The sequence below is a fragment of the Rhinatrema bivittatum genome, chromosome 3, assembly GCF_901001135.1.
Source record: "Rhinatrema bivittatum chromosome 3, aRhiBiv1.1, whole genome shotgun sequence".
NCBI classification, from domain to species: Eukaryota; Metazoa; Chordata; class Amphibia; order Gymnophiona; family Rhinatrematidae; genus Rhinatrema; species Rhinatrema bivittatum.
Genome location: NC_042617.1, coordinates 242,796,847 through 242,819,889, shown reverse-complemented (window position 1 = coordinate 242,819,889; position 23,043 = coordinate 242,796,847). Strand labels below are relative to the sequence as shown.

Here is a 23,043-nt window from a genome sequence, read left to right as displayed (position 1 = left end):
AGATGCCCACCGATGGGGACCATCCGGCATAGATGCCCACCGACGAAATCGATGTGGCACCGATGCCCACCAATGGAAAAGGGCTGGACATCAGTGGGGAGGATGGGGCATCGATGGCATCCCCAAAAAGGGGGGTGGCATCGATGAAGTGACCCTGGGATCATTAAAAAGTGTCTCGGGCAACGGTGGCGGCGACCCGAGTATGCATGGCAGTGACTAACAGCGTGTGCGTCAATGGCATGCATCCGGGTAGGGACGGCACCGAGGAAGCCCAAGGAAAAAAACAGTGCGTAGGAGGAAAAAAGCCTGGTAGCACTGAAAAGCAAAAAACATGGATAAAGGCATCAGGGCACCGTGGGGGGAGGGGCGCTGATGACATATAAAAGCCCAGGGCGGTTTAGGAGGGTACCGGTGTAGCGATAGGGTATCGACTGCGTGAGGGTACCAGGGAACGAAGGACTTGAAGCTACAGAGGTCCTAAAGTTAAGGAAAAAATCCCTACCCCACTAGCATAAGCAAGCAGAGTGTCACAGAGATACTCGCAAGCTGTTTAAAGCTAACTGAAAAATGGGGGAAGGGAAGGCTTCAGTCAGTTAGCCTTAAGATAGTGACAGGAACCGACCGAAAAAATAAGAATTAGTACTCACCGAGCGTCGTAAAAACATACGCGGAGGGAGACCTGTGTAGGGAAAAGTGTTTTTTTGAAGTGAAAAGTTAAGTGTTTCCATGAGGTAATTAGTTAAAAAATCCTCACAGAGCTCCAACCGCTATGCTGACTGCAGAGCAGAAAAAAGAAGACTGAGGGAGACACCTGTGGCTCACAGGGATAATTGCAGGCTGGGCATGCTCAGTGCACCCAGTATGCCAGTGTCAGTCAAAGCTTGTTGAAACTTTGACAGAAAAGTTTTCCGTACAGGGCTCCATCCTGATGATGTCACCCCATTTGTGAGGACTACCATCCTGCTTGTCCTGTGAGAAACACTTATTTAAAGATTGCTTGCACAATTAATTTGAAGTCCATATGGTCTATTTCTTTCCCTCCCGATGCAGCCATTGCGAAATACGGCCCATGTCAGGGAACCAATGGTGCTGTCATTGTAAATGAACTGTATCCCTTCAGCCTTGCATGATTAAGACTGCCTGTTTGATTTGAAGAACTTCAATAAATTCACTCTTTGCAATAATGCATTATTGTCTGGAGATGAACTTGAGGACGAAACATCTCTTTCTCATGGATTTGGTTTTGGTGTGTTTTCTGGTCCTCCACTATTGTGCTGGCATACATAAATTATTGTGAATACTGCTATAAAATACATGTGTCTCTTAAATTTGGATCAGCGGGTGTTAGTCAATCAGCAAATCAACTAGAAAAATTCCAACTATCTCATCACTATTTTCACAACTGGATTGAAGACTCAATGACTCGTTATAATGACCTTCATACTAGGCCACATCTGTCGGAACAGACTGTAGCTGGTGGGATTTAAAGCCCTCCTAGGTGTCAAAGTGACATCAATTGTAGGAAAAAAATCAACACTGTCCCAAATCATATAATTGAATACCATTCTACTGCTAGATTTAACCAGTGAGGATGAACACTGTTCAACATAAATCTATTGTTGTTCTTTTAGATTCAATAAGAATTTGGGATCCCCCCACACACATTAGTTATCTTATCTGTTACCCGCCACTTGACATCCTGAAAGTTGTATGAGTGCTGGATGCAATGAGCCATAATGAGAGCTTGTAATTTAGCTGGCAATAAACTTATTTATCAAGATTTATATACCGATGCTTGGTGTTAACCTTCACACTGGTTTACAGTTTTATAAAAAAACAAGTTACAGTTATAAAAATAACACAGTGCTCTTATGGGAAAGTCTACTAATAAAATAAAACAATCAATAAAAGTATAAAAGAATAACTACTTAATAACAGCTACAATATTCATTTAGTCTCATATGGATCGGGTGTTTGGTTCAGACAGACTTGGCCAGAAACAGACGTGACTAATTAAGAAGGCTGATATATTTGTTGACATCACTTTGATTGACGTCCAAGAGATATAAATTCCACTAGTAATAGTCTGTTCTGCTAAATTTGGCTGGAAACCAATTCATCTAACCAAAAATGCTGACATGTTGCAGTAAGTTTTTCCGTTGTACTTTTAAAACTTTTTTTTTTATTATGACTGTATACTTTTCACTATATTCAGTATAATTACAGATATAAAGTTTGCCCTATAAAGAAGGAATTCACTCTGAAACACGGACTGTGTCGGGCTTTTTGATTGGCGCCATCTTTTATGGACATGTGCTATTCGCGAAATTTGTAAAGAACCATACAATATTTTTCCATCGATTTAATCATAGATTTGACAAGCTAAGTGGTTTAAAGTTTATTTCATAACTACTTCAGTAAGAATATGATAAAGTCAAGTGATTTTGAGGCATTAGTAATTTCCTTGAGTATGGCCAGAATTTATATGCTGCGCAAACACATTGGGAAGATTGCGGTTTTGAGTTCACTAGCGAATAATAAGGAAGATTGTGGATTTGTGTTCATCAGCAAAAAAAAAAAACCCCAAAATAATATTGAGATTTTTAAGGACTTAAAAAATGATCGATGATTATAAATAAGGCAGAGTTGAATCAGTGTCTTACACTTGCGATGACATCTAGTATGAAGGTCATTATAACGAGTCACTGAGTCTTCAAATCCAGTTATGAAAATAGCAGTGAGATAGTTGGAATTTTTCTAGTTGATTCATAAATTGCCATCTGTGATTACAATCCAAAAACTCCACCTATGGGCAAATCCTATAAATCAGTTTCAATAATGAAATCTGTAACAAATGGAAAAAGAAAACTCAGGCTTCACTTACACGATGAGCTGTACTATGGCCATTACCACTCAGGAAACAGATCTCGGAATCTATGTGGACAGCTCTCTAAAAACAAACCCAAATGTACAGTGATGGCCATAAAAGCTAATAAAATTAAAGATCTGAAAACATTACCATTAGTCGTTTACTTTTCAATGGGAAAGCGGCTTATAGTGATTGCCTTGCATCTCCTACTTCCCCAATAACCTTTGTGTTTAGTGTCCTATCCACAGCAAATGTTCAGTACATCAGGAGATCAAAAGGATCCTGACAGAGGTATTTTTTATATCCACATATATGGGCACTCATGCATGCATGTTATGCAAAGTAGGTTCCATTAGTTTCTCTTGTTTTACTTGTATAAATCCATGATAACCCACTTAAATACTATGTCCAATTCTGGTCATTCCACCTCACCAAAGAATAGATTTAAAAAAATATACGAAAATGGCAATAAAGATAATCATGTGTATGAACAACTTCCAAATGAGGCGAGGCTTAACAAATCTGTTCACCTTGGAAGACAAACACAACCAAAAGGATAAGGGGGTATATAAAATTAAAAAATGAGTGGAAAAGTTAATTCGGTGTCTCATAATATAACAACTAGGAAGCCCCTGATGAAATAATCAGATGCAAGGTTTAAACAAAAGGAAGAAATTCAGACAATATACAGTTAACCTTAGATCTCATTACCACAGGACATGTGATGGTAAATAGCATCCTAAAAAGGATTAAACAAACTTAAGGAAAATGGGACAATATCAGGACACTGAAGTCTGGGATGTCAATCCGGGTTTAATGCATCCTTAAATCCTATTAGATATAAGAAGGGTATGATGGGATTAAGTATTTTATGAAATGCAATACTTTTTATTATTCTCACATACTTCTTTATAGACTCCCCACTACTAGTCACAGAGTCAAAATATTGGGTTGGATGATCAATTTAGCATGTATGTTCTAGTATAATACGGGAAACCGTTTGAGACCAAACAGATCACAATTTTTAGACCCATTATATAAACAGGTAGATCAAAAGGCTGCCAACCACTTTTTCACCTTTCAGTTAATTCAGAACAAGCAGAAGTTATTTTTAAAAAAGGAGACTGCATTAGGAAAAGCAATGTTAGTGTATTTTATTTTTGCTTTTCAATAATAAGACTTGCTAAATCCTAACAGCTATCTTGCACTTATAACTAGCATTTCACAGAGTTAGGAAATTTGTCTCAGAGAAACAAAGACTTGGGAAAAAATTGTGAAGTCTAGAAAGAGCGAGGAAAGAATATACAAAGAGAATTTTTTTTTAGCTAAGCCAAAAGCCCTTGATTGCCTCCTATATTTTTCCAAATTTGAAAGTAATCATCTTATTTAGAAATGTATAAATTACAGATACTCATAGAAACATTACTTTAGTACAAGTAATATGAATCACATGCAATCTGAAAAAAGCAGAGTTGCTTACCTGTAAACAGGTGTTCTCACAGGACAGCAGGATGTTAGTCCTCACATATGGATGACATCATCAGGATGGAGCCCAATCATGGAACACTTTTGTCAAAGTTTCTAGAACTTTGACTGGCACCTACTGGGCATGCCCAGCACAGCACCAACCCTGCATCCAGCAGGGGTCCCCCTTCAGTCTCGTAATATAGCAAAGTACTTGCGAAAAAATAAATTAAGAAAACTTAAACGAACCCAACTCCGTGGGGTGGCGGGCGGGTTTCGTGAGGACTAACATCCTGCTGTCCAGTGAGAACACCTGTTACAGGTAAGCAACTCTGCTTTCTCACAGGACAAGCAGGATGGTAGTCCTCACAAATGGGTGAGCACCGAGCTGAAGATGCCCGAGCGAAGCACCAAATGCACCCAAAGACGTGCAACAGGTAGAACAACAGGGGTGGAATTTGGTTAGGAGGACATCCTGAACCCTAACGGATCGATGGAAGGATGTTGGTAATTTAAACTGAAAATAAGTTGCGCAGAACAGACTGGCCGAAGATTGAATCTTGTCTGCCAGCCTTATCTAAGCAATAATGGGCTGCGAATGTATGGAGAGAACTCCAGGTAGCAGCCTTACACATGTCAGGAAGTGGCACCGAACGGAGGTGTGCTACTGAAGTTGCCATGGCCCTGATAGAGTGTGCTTTCACACGATCTTGGAGTAGAATACCTTGTCGAGCAAAAAGAAATACAGTTCGCCAAAAAGGAGGAGAGGGTCTGCTTTCCCACAGGATTTCCAAGTTTGATGGTATCAAAGGAAACATAATTGAGTGGATTTCCTGTGGGCTGACGTGCGTTCTAGATAGAAGGCTAGAACACGCTTGCAATCTAAGGAATGCAGAGCCTGTTCCCCTGGATTGGAATGGAGCCTGGGAAAAAAAGCTATGTAGGACAATGGATTGATTAATGTGAAATTCTGATACTACCTTTGGTAAAAATTTAGGGTGAGTGCGGAGCACTTCCCTGTCATGCAGAATTTTAGTGTAAGGCAGGTAGTTAACTAATGCCTGTAATTCACTAATTCTGTGAGCAGATGTGATCACGAGAAGAAAAAGTACCTTCCAGGTGAGATAGCGGAGATCACAGGAGTGGAGAGAGGCTCAAATGGAGGTTTCATAAGTTGCCCCAACACCTTGTTACGGTCCCAAGCAGGGGCCGGAGGGCGCAGTGGAGGCTTTAAATGGAGCAAGCCTCTCATGAAGCGGGATACTAAGGGTTGTGTTGAAATGGAGACATTTCCTATACCCTTATGGTACGCAGACACTACACTGACATGCACCCTAATAGAAGTTTTCAGGCCAAACTCTGACAGGTGCCAGAGATAGTCCAGGAACCTCGCCGTGGAACAAGTGAAGGAGTTTATTGTAGGAGTAATGAATAGGCCTCAGACAGCTTTCATGGCAGGCAGGCAGAGAGAAGGCAATGAGAGGGTTTGTCCTCAGAGCCTCTTCCTTTTATTGTACATTCATACAAAGGCAGATGATGTGTCATTACATGATTGGCTACTTTCCCATAGCAACAGAAGAGTCATTACATCATTGGCTTTGGCTCAGGGGGTGTGCACGGATCATATCATTGGCTGCTGAAATCTATACCTCCTGACTTTGTCCTGCCTCTGACTAAGGAACACCCAGCCCTACTTTCAGGCTAACAGGATTAATTATAAGCCAGAGAAATACATGAAGTCAGGTATCCTTTCCTAGGCAGAGAGGCTTAAGCACAAGTGATGCTTTTATTCAGGCAAATGTCAGGGAGAAGGGAAGTTAATGTTTAAACCCTGATGAAATGGCTTGCTGGCAAGCGCATATTTCCCACAGCTTATGGACATGGAAGTGCACCAGACTGTAAATATCTTCCATTTAGAGCGATAAGACCTTCTCGTTGAAGGCTTTCATGAAGCCACCAGGACCCAGGATGCAGACTCTGAAAGGTTAAGAGGTTGGAGTATTAACATTTCAACACCCAGGCCGTCAGAGACAGAGCTTGGAGGTTGGGGTGGCGCAGGTATCAATCATTCTGAGTTATCAGATGGGGGATCCTTCCCCAGGGTAATGTGCCGGCGTATTGATAAGGTCCTGGAGGACTGGAAACCACACCTAGCGTGGCCAGTGGGGAGCTATCAGAATCATTAAGACTTGTCCTTCCATAGCTTCACGAGAGTCTTTGAAATGAGAGGAAGTGGAGGGTACACGTAAAGGAGACCGCTGGCTCAGGAGAGGGCGAAGGCATCTCTTGGTTGCGAGTGGTGACTGCGAAAGAGAGAGCAGAAGTTGTCTACTTTATGGTTGTGGACCGACACACAAAGAGGTCTATGTGAGGGTAGCCCCAACGTTGGAATATCGAATCCGCTACCGTGGGGTTGAGAGACCACTGGTGCAGATGGAAAGTATGACTCAGCTTGTCCGCCAAGAGATTGTCCACTCCCGGCAAGTAGATTACTTTGAGGCACATCAAGCGGGAAAGGGCCCATGCCCATATCTGTGCAGCTTCCTGACACAGAAGGTAGGATCCCGTTCCCCCTTGTTTGCTGATGTACCACATTGCAACCTGATTGTCTATTTGAATCAGGATGGCTTTGTTTGATAGGCAGTCCTGAAAGGCCTTGAGGGCATATCTGATCATCCGTAGCTCCAGGAAATTTATCTGGTGTTTGGCTTCCCCTGGAGACCAGGTTCCCTGAGTCTGCAGGTTCCCTACATGTGCACCCCACCCTAGGATAGATGCGTCTGTTAAGATAATTAGAGGCTCTGGAGCCTGAAATAGAAGGCCTTGAATGAGACTGGAGTGGAGAATCCACCAGGCTAACGACAGACGGAGCTGTTTGGTAACCTGGATAACGCTGGACATTGGCTAACAAGCTTGAATCCACTGGGATTTTAGGTCCCACTGCATGAATCTCATGGCAAAGTGAGCCATTGGAGTGACATGCACCGAGGATGCCATGTGACCCAGCAGTATGAGGAAGTGACGAGCAGTTGAAGATGCTCGAGTCTGCATGTGATGCGCCAGAGAGGCAATGGTGAAAGTGCAATCCTGGGGGAGGAAAGCTTTCACCTGTATGGTGTTTAGGTTGGCCCCTATAAAGGAAAGGGTTTGGGATGCAACTATCTTGGATTTGGGATAGCTGATTAGAAACCCTAAGGAGATCAGGATATGGATAATGAGACGCAAGGAGGCTAATGCATCCTGCTTAGTCGGAGCCCTTATTAACCAATCGTCGAGATAAGGGTAGACATGCACACCCTGGTTCCTGAGAAAGGCTGCGACCACAAGGCACTTTGTGAATGTTCATGGAGCGGACGCTAGGCCGAATGGTAGTACACGGTACTGGAAGTGACGAGGGCCGACCAGGAAGATGAGTGTGTAAGCATCTTGGAGATCTAAAGAGCATAGCCAATCTCCTCTTTGTAGAAGAGGAAGTAGAGCTCAAGGTTACCATTTTGAATTTTTCTCTGCAAAAATTTGTTTAGGGCACAAAGGTCCAGTATCGGACGTACGACACCTGATTTTTTGGTATCAAAAAACTCCGGTAGTAGAACCCTTGCCCCTGTTGGGAAAGGGGCACTGGTTCTATTGCTCGGGATTTGAGGAGTATTGAGACCTCTTGTTCGAGCAAGAGAGAGTGGTCGGAAGTCCCCCACGTCAGCCGAGGTGGGGAGTCCGCTGGAACAGACTGGAAATTTAGGTGGTAACCCTGAGTGACTACTGCTAGCACCCACTGGTCTGTGGTGACTGTATGCCAAATGTTGTTGAAGTGGCAGAGTCGACTGCCGACCAATATGGATGGAAGAGGAAACTGGCTTACACTCTCTAGGTAGGAGTCAAAACCCTAACGCTGGCCCAGGCTGAGAGGCTGGCTGAGACTTTTGAGGCCGAGACTGTCTGGGCTGACCTTTTTGGTAAGGTCTGGAAGGACGTACCTCTAGAAGCCGGAGGATAGAATTTTCTTGGCTTGTAGGCCGGCCGCTTAAGAGTCATGCCTGAAAGTTCTCTTTGGGGGAGATGGGTATTCAGATGGCACAGAAGAAAGTTTGCGCAGTGTTTCATGATGGTCCTTCAGCTGCGCCACAGTCTCTCGGATCTTTTCACCGAAGAGATTATCGCCTACAGTAGATCAGCTAACCTGCTTGCACTTCTGGTCTTAAGTCTGAGGATTTGAGCCAGGCCCATCTCCTTGCACTAATACCCGCTGCAGACACTCTGGAGGCAGTGTCAAAAATATCATATGCAGCACGTACCTCGTGTTTTCCAGCATCCAGACCCTTTTGAGCCAGCGTATAAAGTTGACTCTGGAGTTGTTCTGGTAAAGAATCAGAAAATTCCTGAATCCTCTTGAAAAGGTCTCTGTTATACTGTGTCATGTATAACTGTAAGAGGCAATGCGAGATATGAGCACTGAGCCATGGAAGACATGTCTGCCAAAAGCATCTTGGGATTTTTGATCCTTCCCTGGAGGTATGGAGGAATGAGGTTTTGTATGTCGTGCCTTCTTCTGTGCTGATTCAACAACCACAGAGTGATGATCCATCTGTGACTTTTGAAATCCAGGAGCTGACTAACAAGATAAGTGGCATCTGTCTTACGATTGACAGGTGGAACTGAACATGGGTGTTCCCAGTTTCTTTTAGTAGATCAATCAGTATTTCATGAATCGGAAGAGACATGATTTCTTTAGGGGCATCAAGAACTGGAGTGCTTCTAGCATCTTGTGCCTAGAGTCCTCTTCTGTCTGAAGCTGAAATGGAATGGTTTCAGGCATTTCTTTGATGAAATTAATAAAAGATAGATCTTCTGGTGGAGAACGTCATCTTTCATCTGGGGGAGAGGGCTCTGAAGGCAGATCATCAGTATCCTGGGAAGAATCATCAGTCCAAGGATCATAAGGTTGGTCACCAGCTCGCATAGGATCTCCAGAAGGGAAGAATGTTGTTAATCCCGAAGGACCAGGCCTAGGCATCGATGTCATTAGAAGTGGAACCGACGGCATCGATGGACAAGTCGGCGGTAATATCCCAGACGGTGGAATGGGTATCCGTGTTTCCTCTTCATCTGATGATAATGGAATCTGAGTAGAGGGTACTGGATCCACCGGTGCTCTTGGTTCCAGCGGTGGAAGGGCACCGATCAACGCATCCAGTCTACTCAGTATCGGTGCAAGCGCTACGAGAATCGGATTGGTGACCGGCTCAGGAACCGGTACCAGCGATGGAGATCAGAAGCCCTGAAGTGCTTTTCCGATGGCCTCTTGGATCATCTGATCCAATTCCTCACGGAGACCTGGGATGAGTAACCCCGGTTCTGGAGTGGGAGGCAGCACTGGCGTAGCCGGAGGGTCCACCAGTGAAGGTGGAATCGCGGATCCTGGCACCACTGAAGGTGGGGGAACACCTCGGTGACCCGGTCACAGAAGAGGATGGGGTCTTTTCTGGATGGGGCTTCTTTGTTGGTGGCTCTGTCGACGTTGATGTCGAGGGCTTGCCTGCACCTTATGATGACGGTGTCAACGTTTTTCACGTGATCTCCTCGGTCCTTTTCTTGAAGAGACAAGGAGGTGATCGACACCCTTGGAATTGTTGACGCCAGTCAGGCAGCAGCGATGACCGGTGCTGGCGAGAGGTCCATGGAACCGGCTCAGGCGAGGTCGAAGCTATCGATGGAGCCGGGGTTTTTGACTGAAAGAGAAAGTCATTTTCTCTAAACAAGCCTTGCAGCCCTTCAGTGTCATTTGGGCACATTTGGCGCATGTTTGGACATCATGGTTGGACCCCAAACACAAAACACGGACCCTAATGTGGGACATTGTCTGAGAACAGTCGGGGCACCGCCGAAAACCCGACGCCATGACTTCGACAAAATTTAGCCGCAGTACGGTCGATGGTCGGTAGGCCCCGAAGGGATAACTCGACAGGAATCAACCGCTTAATATTTATATTTCTCCCCGTCAACACATAACCTACTCCTAATAGAAAACAATCTTCTACTCAACTGACTACTCTTATTTGATAATACCTAGTTATTTGATAATACCTAGTTTTATATAACTTCCATGTTAAGCTCGTATTAATTGTGTTATATGTTTCTACTATTTTGCATTGAGTTACTTTGATACATGTTCTGTTCGATGGTGAATAGATTGTAAAGCTTGTTGCTGATTTATTGTTTATTGTAAACAGAGGTGATGTGCTTAACGTGCCGCGGTATATAAAAAAATCTCTAAATAAATAAATAAAATAAAGCCTTACCTTTCGACCGCGGAGTATCGTTAACGATAGGGGGACCCCTATGGGGTAAAGAAGTTCCGTGAGGAAAATTCCTGTCAGGAATCTCAAGAGAGCTCCTTGAGCCACGTGGCTACTGCTGCGCGGAAAAAAGAAGACTGAAGGGGGACCCCTGCTGGATGCAGGGTTGGTGCTGTGCTGGGCATGCCCAGTAGGTGTCAGTCAAAGTTCTAGAAACTGACAAAAGTATTCCATGATTGGGCTCCATCCTGATGATGTCACCCATATGTGAGGACTACCATCCTGCTCGTCCTGTGAGAATGTATTTTCCTGTACACACCATTTAAATACTTTTTAAAGCACTCAACTCAAAAGTGACACATGATGCTACATATGGATAGGCTTGGATTTAGCATGCTGCAAATATAGTTTTGGGTTTTGCTTTTTACACTACAGAAAAAAGTTAGACATTTGGATATTTTCATTTTTATATAGCTTCTGAGGCTTTCACTTATTTATAACCAGTACTAATTTTGTTTAATAATGAAAATTTGAAAGGTAGAGTTAACATTAATGAAATCTGAACCTAGGAACATCCAATTGCAGGTTGATGTTTTAAAGGAGGCCTATTGCAGTTTCCTTTTTTTTTTTTTTTTTTTAAGTTGATTATAAATGTTCCATCTTTCAACACTATATAAATACATAGAGCCAGAAATAGTAAGCAATTTTTCCAACAGACAAAATCTGAAAAACTCTTTAAAGCAGGGATGTCCAACCCAGTCCTTACGAACTACAAACAGGTCTGGTTTTCAGAATGTCCATAATGAATATGCATAAGATGTATTTGCATGCAAATCTATTATATGCATATTCATTGTAGATATCCTTAAAGTAAGGCCTTTTTGTGGCTCTTGAGGTCTAGAGATGGCCATCCCTGCTTTAATACATCTGGCCCCTAATTTGAAAACCCTTCAAAATGAAGGAATCAGAAGTAGCAGTTTGCATTCAGTTCACTCAATTACTTTTGCATAGAAATACAGCACACAATTGGATAAAATACTTACATGAAAAGAAAACAATTTAGAGTTGGAGATAAAAGGTTCTCTAAAAACTTTGATAATAAGATTTAGTTCCCTTATATACTGTCGAACCTCTGCCATAAATGCCTTGACTAAGTCATAATATGCTTGCTCTCCTAGAGTAGAAGGTTCTTCTTCGGTTAAGGACAGCACACTAATGTCTTCTTCATCTTGATGAAACATGTCCATTAACACCTACATAAAAGCAATAAAAGGACACATGAAAACAATCTCTGAATATCATAAGACTGCTACTAATTTAACACATGCATATACACAGAAAGGTATATTTCAAATATGAACTAATATTGTAAGCTCAGCTATCAAGCTTTATTTTTCAAATTGTATTATGCTGCATGCTTCCAGTACCAGTAACTGGATCGGTAGTGTAGCACATTAACACTCATGGTTGTCGAGAGGCCGAAAGGAAGCACCTTGTACTGGCAGTACACTCCTTAACCCTGAGGAACTTCCAATGAGAGGGGTGAATGAGAATGCATGGATAAGATTTCAGGGCCAGAGTGAACATCCAATCCCCTAATTGAATGAATGGGAGAATCATTTGGAGGAAGTCCCTTTCATCCTTTCCTAAATCAATAGTTTGTTCAGGCCCTGAAAACCCAGAATGTGTCTCAATTCCATTAACTTTTTGGGGAACATAAAATACTGTGTCTACAACCCCTGGCTACACTCCTGAGAAAGGACAAACTTGATTGCTTTCTGTTGCAGGAGCAACTCTACCTCGAGCTGCAATTGGGTAAATTGAGAAAGGTTGGTACAAAAGATTTGAAGCCTGTTGGGTCAGAGGAGGGTAAGAAAAACAAAAATGGTAACAAAACTCCACAATTTTCAGAACCCACTGGTTCTTGGAGACACTGATCCATTTTGGAAGTATTGTTCCCCACCCCCCTCCACCAAAAGAGGCAGGAGGCAGTCTTCAAGGATATCAAAAACTGGTCAAGGGCTGAGGCTGTGACTGCTGTTGGGTCTGAAAAGTGCTCAAGGACCATCTTTGGAAGAATAGATGTTTGCAGGAAAAGTACCATAAGGTTGGGGCTGGTTGTTTCCCCTGCCACTGTGGACCATAGGATGAAATGAAGCTCCTTAATCAGAACTACCATCCCTTCCAATTTGTCACCAAACAAGTTGTCCAACACAGTGAACATCCACCACATAGTCATGCACATCATCATGAAGACCACATGCTTTCAACCATGTGAGCCTTCAAGATCCAATGGAAGCAGTCAAAATCCTGATTGCAGTGTCAAAAGATCTGTACACAGAGCAGATCAGATGCTTCTCACACTCTCCTAACATCCTCTACTGCTTGGCAGAATTCTGCCTGTTCCAGGTCTGACAACTCGAAGGTTTCAGCATCTGTATCTAATTCATTCAAAAACTACATCACGTACAGCTGATAAGCCATGATCCTGGCACTAAGCATGGATCTCCGGAATGCCTTCTTCCCTAACATGTCTAGGATTTTTGTCCCCTTCCCAGTAGGTGTGCTAGATTATGCATGCACTTTATCGCCAACACCCTCTACCACCATCAAGTGGTATGGCAGCTGATCCACTTCAAAACCTGGGGAGGCCTATACCCTGTAATTTCAGATCCAGCTTTCAGGTCACCAGTATCTGCCATATCCTCATCTGCAGATCTTAGAGGAGTCTATATACTAGAACAGACAGTCTGCTAGCGGCTGAAGAAATTGAAACAGCCCAAATACATCCACTCTTAGGTGACCCACTTTCCTGATACTGATGGAGAAGATCTTGCCAGTTTATTCAGGAAGCATGAGTAGCAGAGATTTTCCAAGGGAGACATATGCTGGTGCAAGTCTGGTAAAGCATCAAAGAAAGCCTGTGGAATCCTCCTCCTACCCTTCCACGGTTTTATGCTGAACCATAACACCCCCCCCCCAAAAAAAAACCAAACTGATTATGGTGACCAGGTAGAAGACATCGGCTGCTCTGAAGAAGCAGCTTCTGGAAGGAACACAGTGCATTGATACTACATCTTCTAATTCATGAAGGTGCTTCCTAAAAGGGGCAAATCGAGGACTGCAGGGAGGGGACTTACTCTCACTGCTGGAAGCCCCTGAGATTAAGCAAGAGCCTCTGGGGAAGGGGGCTTTCAGCATCATTGTGTGGGAATATTTCCTCCATCTTGGACAGGAAAGACTCTCCATTCTTTCCTCTCCAGTCCTCAAGGTCTACAGAACTGAAGAACTTCTTCACAAGATCAACAGCTGGGTCTCCACTGGTTTAAGGGATCCTCTGAACTGGAGATTGAGGAGATATCTGTTGGCTTCCATAGGCATTTCAGGCACCGCACTCACATGGTTTAAATCTTCTCTCAACAATAGAGGCTATAAGGTTAAGGTCCAGAATAAAGAATCATCACGCTATGGCTCACCCGTAGGAGTCCCTCAGGGTTCCTCTTTGTCTCCATCACTCTTTAACATCTACCTTTTACCGCTTTGCCAGCTTCTCACCAACCTCAATCTAAAACATTTCCTCTACGCGGATGATACCCAGATCTTGATCCCCATCAAAGATACCTACTCGAAAACACTTGATCACTGGGAAAACTGCTTCCAAGAAATAAAATACCTCCTCTCCAGCCTAAGCCTAGTACTAAACTCCTCCAAGACCGAACTCCTGCTCATCTCTCCTGAGAACAGCTGCATCACCACTACTCATCCTGCCATTCCACCAACCACACAAGTGAGAGACTTAGGAGTGATTATTGACAATCGCATGAACTTGAAAGCTTCCATCAACAGAACTACCAAAGACTGTTTCCACAAACTCCACGTGCTGAAACGGATAAGACCTCTCTTTCACACTCAAGACTTCAGAACAATTCTACAAGCAATTATCGTCTCAAAGATAGATTATTGTAATTCAATCTTTCTAGGTCTCCTTTCCTCTTACACTAAACCGCTTCAGATGGTACAAAATGCGGCAGCACGATTACTAACCAACACCAAGAGGAGAGACCACATCACTCCAATCCTAAAAAACCTCCATTGGTTCCCAATACACTTCAGAATCATCTACAAGTCCATTTCCATTATATACAAAACCATCCACCAATATGCTCCAATTGACCTTCAAATCCCCCTCCGATTACATAACTCTTCAAGACAGACTAGAGACGCATACAGAGGATCACTCCAGGTACCAAAACCACCAGACATATTACTCTAAGGGATCGGGCTCTCTCTACAGCCGGTCCCCCTTTATGGAACTCCATTCCCCCCCCCCCCCCCCCCCCCCCATCTGAGACAAGAACCCTGCCTCCCAACCTTCAGGAAAAGACTTAAGACTTGGCTGTTTAAGCAAGCATTCCCGGACCCTAATTAATCCCTCACTTTGTCAACATATTTCTCTCAGTCATACTAGTTTCTGGAATCTGTAATTAATCCCTCACTTTGTCAACATATTTCTCTCAGTCATACTAGTTTCTGGAATCTGTAATTATCTTACCGACGTTATCCTTTCCTTCTATTTGTCTCTTCGCCCAGTTGAATCATCCTTGTTATTTGTAACTGCTTTTCTCCGCACCTTAGCCACAGTTAGAAGTTATTTGCACCCCTGTTAAACTGTAAACCAGCATGATGTGATCGTATCATGAATGCCGGTATAAAAAACCTAAAGAAAATAAAATATCTTCCTCCAAAACCAAGACTGGTTCCTCTTCACTAAGATCCACCAACACAGGTGGCAACATGCAGCAGCTTGGGATGGCAATGGTAGCCGTAGCTGCAGCCAACTCCAGAGCACGCCATACTAAATGCGCTGAGACTTCTGCTTGTAAGGGACACCAGTCCCAGGGCCCCCGGGACTGGGGAAATGGGGTAGTCCTCTGGCCACTCCGAAAGCCCTTTTGGACTACAAATATGCAGGAGGCCCTGTGCCACCATGTGACAGACACAATCCTGGGGCTGGCCGTGGTCCACAATGCTGGCAGGTAAGCGCATACAGGCAGGAGCTAGGCTGAGGATGAAGATTGAAGGCATGGAATCTAAACAAGGTGAAGAACCAGACGAAGACTGAAGACAAGGTGTCCAGCGAGACGAGGAATCAAATAAACACTGAAAACAAGGACCAGCTAGTTTCCAAGCAGGACCAAGGCTCCAGAAAAGAAGGTGTGGGATCTCTGAACTCAGAACCAGAACTCGGGAACTCAGAAAACTATGGAACAAGACTAGGAAATCAGGAGCAGGACTCTGAAAACTTGGAACAGGACACTGGCCTGAAGGCTGAAGACACCAAAGCACTGAGGCGGACTGAATACCCAGGACACTGGCATTATACTAACACAAGCTGAAGACACTAGAATGCTGGACCAGGCTGAACAACAGGTCATTGAACGAGACGAAGAGGACAGGAAACAGGAGACCTCGTGAAGACAATCCTGAAGAGACAGAAGAGCCCTTTTATAGGGCATCTGGCGATTAATCATTGGAGAGCGCCAAGCCTCTTCCTGCCATGGAATGTTTAACAGACGAGTGACGTGCATGTGCATGCCTGGGAAGACAGCGAAGTGGCGGCTGAAGTGGCGGCATTTCAAGGTTACATGGATGACTGGCAAAATCTCTCCTACCGTGGGGAGCAGCAGCAAAGCTAAGGCAGCAACAGGGTGAGTGTAGCCACTCAGGCATAATCTGCGAGCAGAACCTAACATTGTTGACAGCACTGGAGACATCTCTATGTGTGCCATAGCAAGATTTTAGCACTTCAGTGCCAAAGGTGCTCGACCCGTACAAGAATGGGGCCCTAGCAGACTGCACTATGGAAGAGTTCCATGCCAATGAGACAGACAGCAGCCTAGTCCACAATGGATCTGGATAGAAGAGTTGGCTCGGTGCCATGGGGATCTTCAGCACCATGATTGAGAATGGCATTTGTGCTACCTCTGGGTTGAGACAATAAGAACATAAGATATGCCATACTGGGTTTCCAACAGTGGCCAATCCAAGTCATAAGTACTGGCAAGTAGAGATGTGAATCGGAACCAGAATCGGATCCGATTTCAGTTCCGATTCACATCTCTACTGGCAAGTACCCAAACATTATATAAATCACAAGCTACTATTGCTTATTAATTACCATAATAGCAGTTTATGGATATTTCCTCTAGGAACTTATCCAAATCTTCTTTAAACCCAGTTTCACTAACTGCTGTAACCACATCCTCTGGCAATGAATTCCAAAGCTTAACTATGCACGGAGTGAAAAAGAATTCTATTTGTTTTAAATGAGCTACTTGCAAACTTTATGGAGTGCCCCCTGGTCCTTCTATTATCTGAGAGAGTAAATAACCAATTTACATTAACTTGTTCAAGCCCTTTCATGATTTTGTAGACTTCTATCATATCCTCCCCCTCAATCATCTCCTCTCCAAACTGAACAGACCTAACTTCTTTAGCCTTTCCTCATAGGGCAGCCATTCTATGCCCCTTATTTTGGTTACACTTCTCTGCACTTACTCCAGTGCAGCTGTATCCTTTTTGAAATGCTGTGACCAGAACTGCACACAGTATTCAAGGTGCGTTCTTCACCATGGAACAATAGTGTCATTATGACATCCTCCATTTTAATTGCCATTCCTTTTCTAATAATTTCTAACATTGTTTGCTTTTTTGATCACCACAGCACACTGAGCCGATTTCAATGTATTATCACTACGGTGCTTAGATCTCTTTCCTGGGTGGTAAGTCCTAAAATAGAACCTAACATTGTTTAACTACAGCAAGGATTATTTTTCCCTATATGCATCACTTTGCACTTGTCCACTTAAACTTCATCTGCCATTTGGAAGCCCAATCTTCCAGTCTTGCAAGGTCCTCATGCACTTCATCACAATCCGCAAATTTGATCACCTCACTCGCTGAACCCCTTTCTGGATCATTTGTAAATATATTAAAAAGCACTGGTCCAAGTACAAATCCCTGAGGCACTCCCTTTTTCCACTGAGAAAACAGACCATTTAATCCTATTCTGTTTCCTGTATTTTCACCATCTTGCAATCCACAAAAGGACATCACCTCCAATCCCATGACTTTTTTGTTTTCTTAGAAGCCTCTCACGCGGGACTTTGTCTAACGCCTTCTGAAAATCCAAATACACCACATCTCCCAGTTCACATTTTTCCATGTGTTTATTCATCCCTTCAAAAAAATATAGAAGATTTGTGAAGCAAGACTTCCCTTGAGTAAATCCATGTTGGCTGTGTCGAATCAATCCATGTTGGCTGTGTCGAATCAATCCATGTTGGCTGTGTCGAATCAAACCATGTCTATCTGAACACCTTGACAACAATAATATACTCTACCCTTCACAGCACGGATTTCACAAACATTACAGCACAGAAACCTTACTACTCTCACTGACTAATAGCAAAATGAGAGGCTTTGACAGTGGGAAACATTACATCCTACTAATGCTCGACCTATCATCTGCCTTTGACACAAGAAATCATGACATACTGCTAAATAGACTCAATGAAATTGGATTAAAGGAAAAAACTAAAGCCTGGTTCAGATCATACCTAAGTAACAGATATTATCAAGTTCAAATAAAAAACGCATTGTCAGAGAAAATAAATCTAGTAACTGGCGTACCACAAGGATCAGCACTCTCAGCTACACTCTTTAATATCTACCTACTTCCACTGTGCCATTTCCTAGCTGGACTGGGTATCATACACTACATATACGCCGATGATATTCAGATTTTACTACCAATCGAAGACTCACTGGAAAAAACACTAAACCTAGCAATCATGTACCTTGACATTATTAAACAGCTAAACCAAATGGAGCTAGTCATCAACATAGAGAAAACTGAATTCTTCCATCTTGAACGAAAAAACATGACAGTCATCCAATCCCCGATCCTACTAAAAAACAATCAGAAAATTGGAATAGCCGAGAAAGTACGGAACCTCGGTGTAATAATAGACACAGAACTTAGCCTCTAACAACACATATCATTAAAAGTCAAAGAAGGATATGCCAAACTAATGGTCCTCAGGAAACTTAAACAGTTACTAAATCAAACTAACTTCCGAACTGTCCTACAAGCTTTAATATTTGCCTGCACTGGCTACTGTAATGCCTTACTATTAGGATTACCGTACACGACATTAAGACCACTCCAAATACTCCAAAACTCAGCCGCAAGAGTTTTGACAGGAAAAAGAAAAAGATCATATAACTGAAACACTAGCTGAACTACACTGACTGCCAATTGAATACAGGGTAAAATATAAAACCCTTTGCACTATACATAAACTAATCCATGACGAAAAAGCTGAATGGCTAAACACAGCACTCTGCGTCCACGTCCCTAACAAAAACCTGAGATCCGCCAACAAAGCCCTCCTAACCATCCCCTCAGTAAAAACTGCAAAACTAACTCAAGTCAGAGAAAGAGCACTATCATTGGCCGGACCGTTACTATGGAACACCATTGCCCATAGAGATCAGACTACAGAGAGATTTCAAGACTTTCAAAAAGAGCTTAAAGACATGGCACTTTAGAGAAGCCTTTCCACAAAGAGAGCGAGAAAGAGAAAAACGCTGAAGCTGTACACATAAAATCTTCAAACACTAGCACATTTTATGTATGTATGTCATGGTTTTGTCTATTGCACCTTTTAAATTAAATGTATAATTTAACAGTCTTTATCTTAAGTCACAGGTCAGATTAATCATCACTAAACTCTTAGCCATTACTATGAAATGATGTTTCAGAGATCATCAGGCACCTCCATTACTAATAATAGGAACAGCTGCATGTACAATTTACTATATGTAAACTGTTGTGATGGTATTCTACTAAACGACGGTATAGAAAAGATTTTAAATAAAATAAATAAAATAAATGTTATTCTTTATAACAGCTTCTGAGATTTTTCCCAGTACTGAAGTTAGGCTCACCAGACTATAGTTTCCCAGATCACCCCTGGATCCCTTTTTAAATATCAGGGTTACATTGGCCATCTTCCACTCTTCAGGTACTTTGGATGATTTTAATGAAAGATCTGAAATTTAATTTTTTAGTTCTTTCAGAACCCAGGGGTATATACCATCCAGTCCACGTGATTTACTACTCTTCAATTGATCTGAATTATCACCCATGAAAATCTTCTCCGGAACAGGGATCTTTCCAACATCATTTATTTATTTATTTATTTTAAGTTTTTCTATACCGGCATTCGCGATAAATATCGCATCATGTCGGTTCACAATTAACAAGTGGATAGGAACAAAATCAAAAAATAACATTTAGTAATAAATAATAATAATAATAATAGTAGTAAAAAACATAGATCAAGAGAAGGCTAAGGAATGCAGTTACAATAAAACAAGGGAATAAAATAACTTGGATAACACTGAAGCACAGACATAGTTTAATCTTTTCACGATGGCCTTATCTTCTCTAAGTGCCCCTTTAACCCCTTGATCATCCAACTGTCCAACCAACTCCCTCACAGGCTCTCTGCTTCGGATATATATTTTTTATGATGAGATTTTGCCTCTATGGCCAACTTCTTCTCAAATTTTCTCTTAGCCTGTCTTAGCAATGTCTTGCATTTAACTTGCCAATGTTTATGCTTTATCCTATTTTCTTCTGAAGGATTCTTCTTCCAATTTTTGAATGAAGATCTTTTGTCTAGAATAGCCTCTTTCACCTCACCTTTTAACCATGCCGGTAATCATTTTGCCTTCTTTCCACCATTCTTAATGCAAGGAATACATCTGGTCTGAGCTTCTAGAATGGTTTTGGCTTTTTTTTAACAATGTCCATTGTCTGTTGCCAACTTTTTAGCTGCAGCTTTCAGTTTTTTCCATTTTTCTCATTTTATCAAAGTTTCCTTTTTGAAAGTTTAGCACTAGAACCATGGATTTGCATACTGTCCCCCCCCCCCCCCCCCCTTTCCAGTCATTAACTCAAATTTGATCATATGATCACTATTGCCAAGCAGCTTCACCACTGTTACCTCTCTCACCAAATCCTGTGCTCCATTGAGAATTAGATCTAAAATTGCTCCTCCTTGTGAGTTTTTGCCTCTTAGGCCAACTTATTTTCAAATTCTCTTAGCCTGTCTTATCACTGTCAGCTCCACAACAGTGCAGGCTTCTTTGGTGCTGAGTGAAGGCCCTGAAAAGAATCCCTCAGGCCTCTTATGTGCTTTTCTCTGCACTATAGCCATTGCCTTGCTCCTATGTGCCACACTCAACTACTGACCTGAGACAAATCCAGGAGCCAGCACCATAGGGAAGGCCTTGTCAGAACTGCAGAAGCAGGAGGTTAAACCATTTCAATTTCCTGTACCAATAGTCCATGGATGCTTCATTCTGGGATAAATAGCTCCACTGCACATTCTGCAAAGCCTCCATTTTCCAGGTGTGCCCACGGGGAACTCTTACTTTAAGCATAGCGGTTGGCAGAGTCATGATCCAGCCCAAGGCAGAGATAGCAAACAATGAGAATCTGCAATGGAAACCCATCACCAACAGATGCAGGCCTTGAAGCTGCTGACTGCTGTCTTCCTGGCCCAAGATATCTCCATTTCACACTTATTTAAAGTGATGGTTGTCAGAACTGAAGAGTTCTACTGAGGCATTGCCAGAGCAGCCACTTTAAAATGGATGATGATGCAATGAGGCAGAAAACTGTCAATAAAGAAGGTCAGAAAATGATTTGTAAAGAGAGACTGGGAACACATCCATATAGTAGCTCGGATGAAGCAATACTAAGTGGGGGAAAATGCATTGGTAGAAATGCCAAGCAGTGTAGTGAACCTTGCACAGACATCCTCAACACAAGTGCTGCTTCACATCCCCTTCTGCTTGCCAAAGCACTCTAGCTGGTTTCCGAAAGCTCAGTAAGATTAGTGTGGAACCACTGGAAGATTCCAACAGAGGAATGGAGGAGCTAGAATCAATCTCAATACTAAGAGCAGAAGCATAATCATAGAAACATAATCTACAATGAAAGAATATGAATGGAAACTAATATTTGAAACTGAGCAGGAGGTAACATTACAACAAATTTGGCAAACTTTTGTAGGAATGAAACAAGACTTGGTCTCCAAAGTAAATGCTTTGGAGACGTTTTTTGATATAGAGGGACAAGTTATGGAGCAGAGATCTATAGATAAAATTCATAATGACTTGATAGACATGGGGGGAAAAGTGAAGAGACCAAATCGGTGGGAAATAAATTGGTTCAAAATATAGAGGAAAATTATGAGAATGAATTAAAATAAAATACAGGTTGATACATTTTCCTGTGGTTAAGGGGATTTCTCCCCAGGAATTGTTCAAATAAATGTTTGAATACTTAATGATTCTTAAGAAATCAGCTCCACCATTACTGATCTATTTATTTATATATTTGATTTATATTTCACTTTTCAGGCATTTCAAAGTGGACTACATTCAGGCACTGTAGGTATTTCCCTGTCCCCACTGGGCTCACAACTAAAGATGTTTTTAGTGTGAATAAACCAGAAGATGTTTCTCTGAAATTAAATACTGTAGCCTATTAATTGCAAAAAAGCAATTTCTTCAGTCTGATCAGAACGGGCTTCTTAAAATCTTCTATACTAAAACGGATTATTTTTGGATAGGAAGATACAGATGAATCCTAATGAATCAACAGCTACCCAGTTGAGGAGGAAAAGGGATTCAGACAAAATCAGATGTATTTAAGACTGATGCTGAATTTAGATTATATTATCATTGTAAGTGTAAGATCAGGTTGTCTGATCTCAATTTTTTGTAATCCAGATCAGCTACATAGCACAGTTGCTTGCCTGCAACTGGTATTCTCAGAGAACAGCAGGATATCACTCTTCACAAGTGAGTGACATCCGATGAAGCCAAGAGCAGAACTTTAATAACAAAGGGGCTGATGCAATACAGTGCGCTCAGCAGAGCCCTACAGTTTATCCCATGGTTGGACATGGGTTTTGGACGCGCATCCACAACTCTTTATTCTATAAAGGGATTAGTATGTCCAAAACACACACCAACCCCAGCGAAACAAATAGCCCTCATAATATGCAAATGCTTGTTGATGAGGCTATTAGCTATTCTCCCCAGATCCAAACAAAAAAAAAAAATATGGGCCTGACCCGCACATTTTTATGCTCAGAAATTAATGCCTGCCTGAGTTAAGTAACAGTCACCAAAAATACAACCTACCAGGTTATGTAGTACAGTGGCATGAAGGAAGTTTTCATCAACAGGGCCAGAACCACATTGATGACCCAAGACCCAGCAGAAGGCTGATGGGAAGCTCCAAATGGAACAGAGATGTAAATAACTTCATGT

General features: G+C 42.4%; 1 protein-coding gene across 4 annotated transcripts in view; it reads right to left on the bottom strand.

The window, feature by feature from the left end:
• The window catches only part of SOS1 (SOS Ras/Rac guanine nucleotide exchange factor 1), a 1,044,495-nt gene that overhangs the window by 667,394 nt on the left and 354,058 nt on the right, over positions 1–23,043 (bottom strand). For 3 of the 4 annotated variants that reach the window (XM_029594364.1, XM_029594365.1, XM_029594366.1), the window contains 2 exons: positions 11,670–11,879; positions 2,885–2,950 (listed from right to left, as the gene is read on the bottom strand). In XM_029594364.1, coding sequence (XP_029450224.1) covers positions 2,885–2,950; positions 11,670–11,879 — 276 coding nt within the window. The remainder of the gene's footprint in view (positions 1–2,884; positions 2,951–11,669; positions 11,880–23,043) is intronic. The other variant, XM_029594368.1, reaches the window with a different exon arrangement.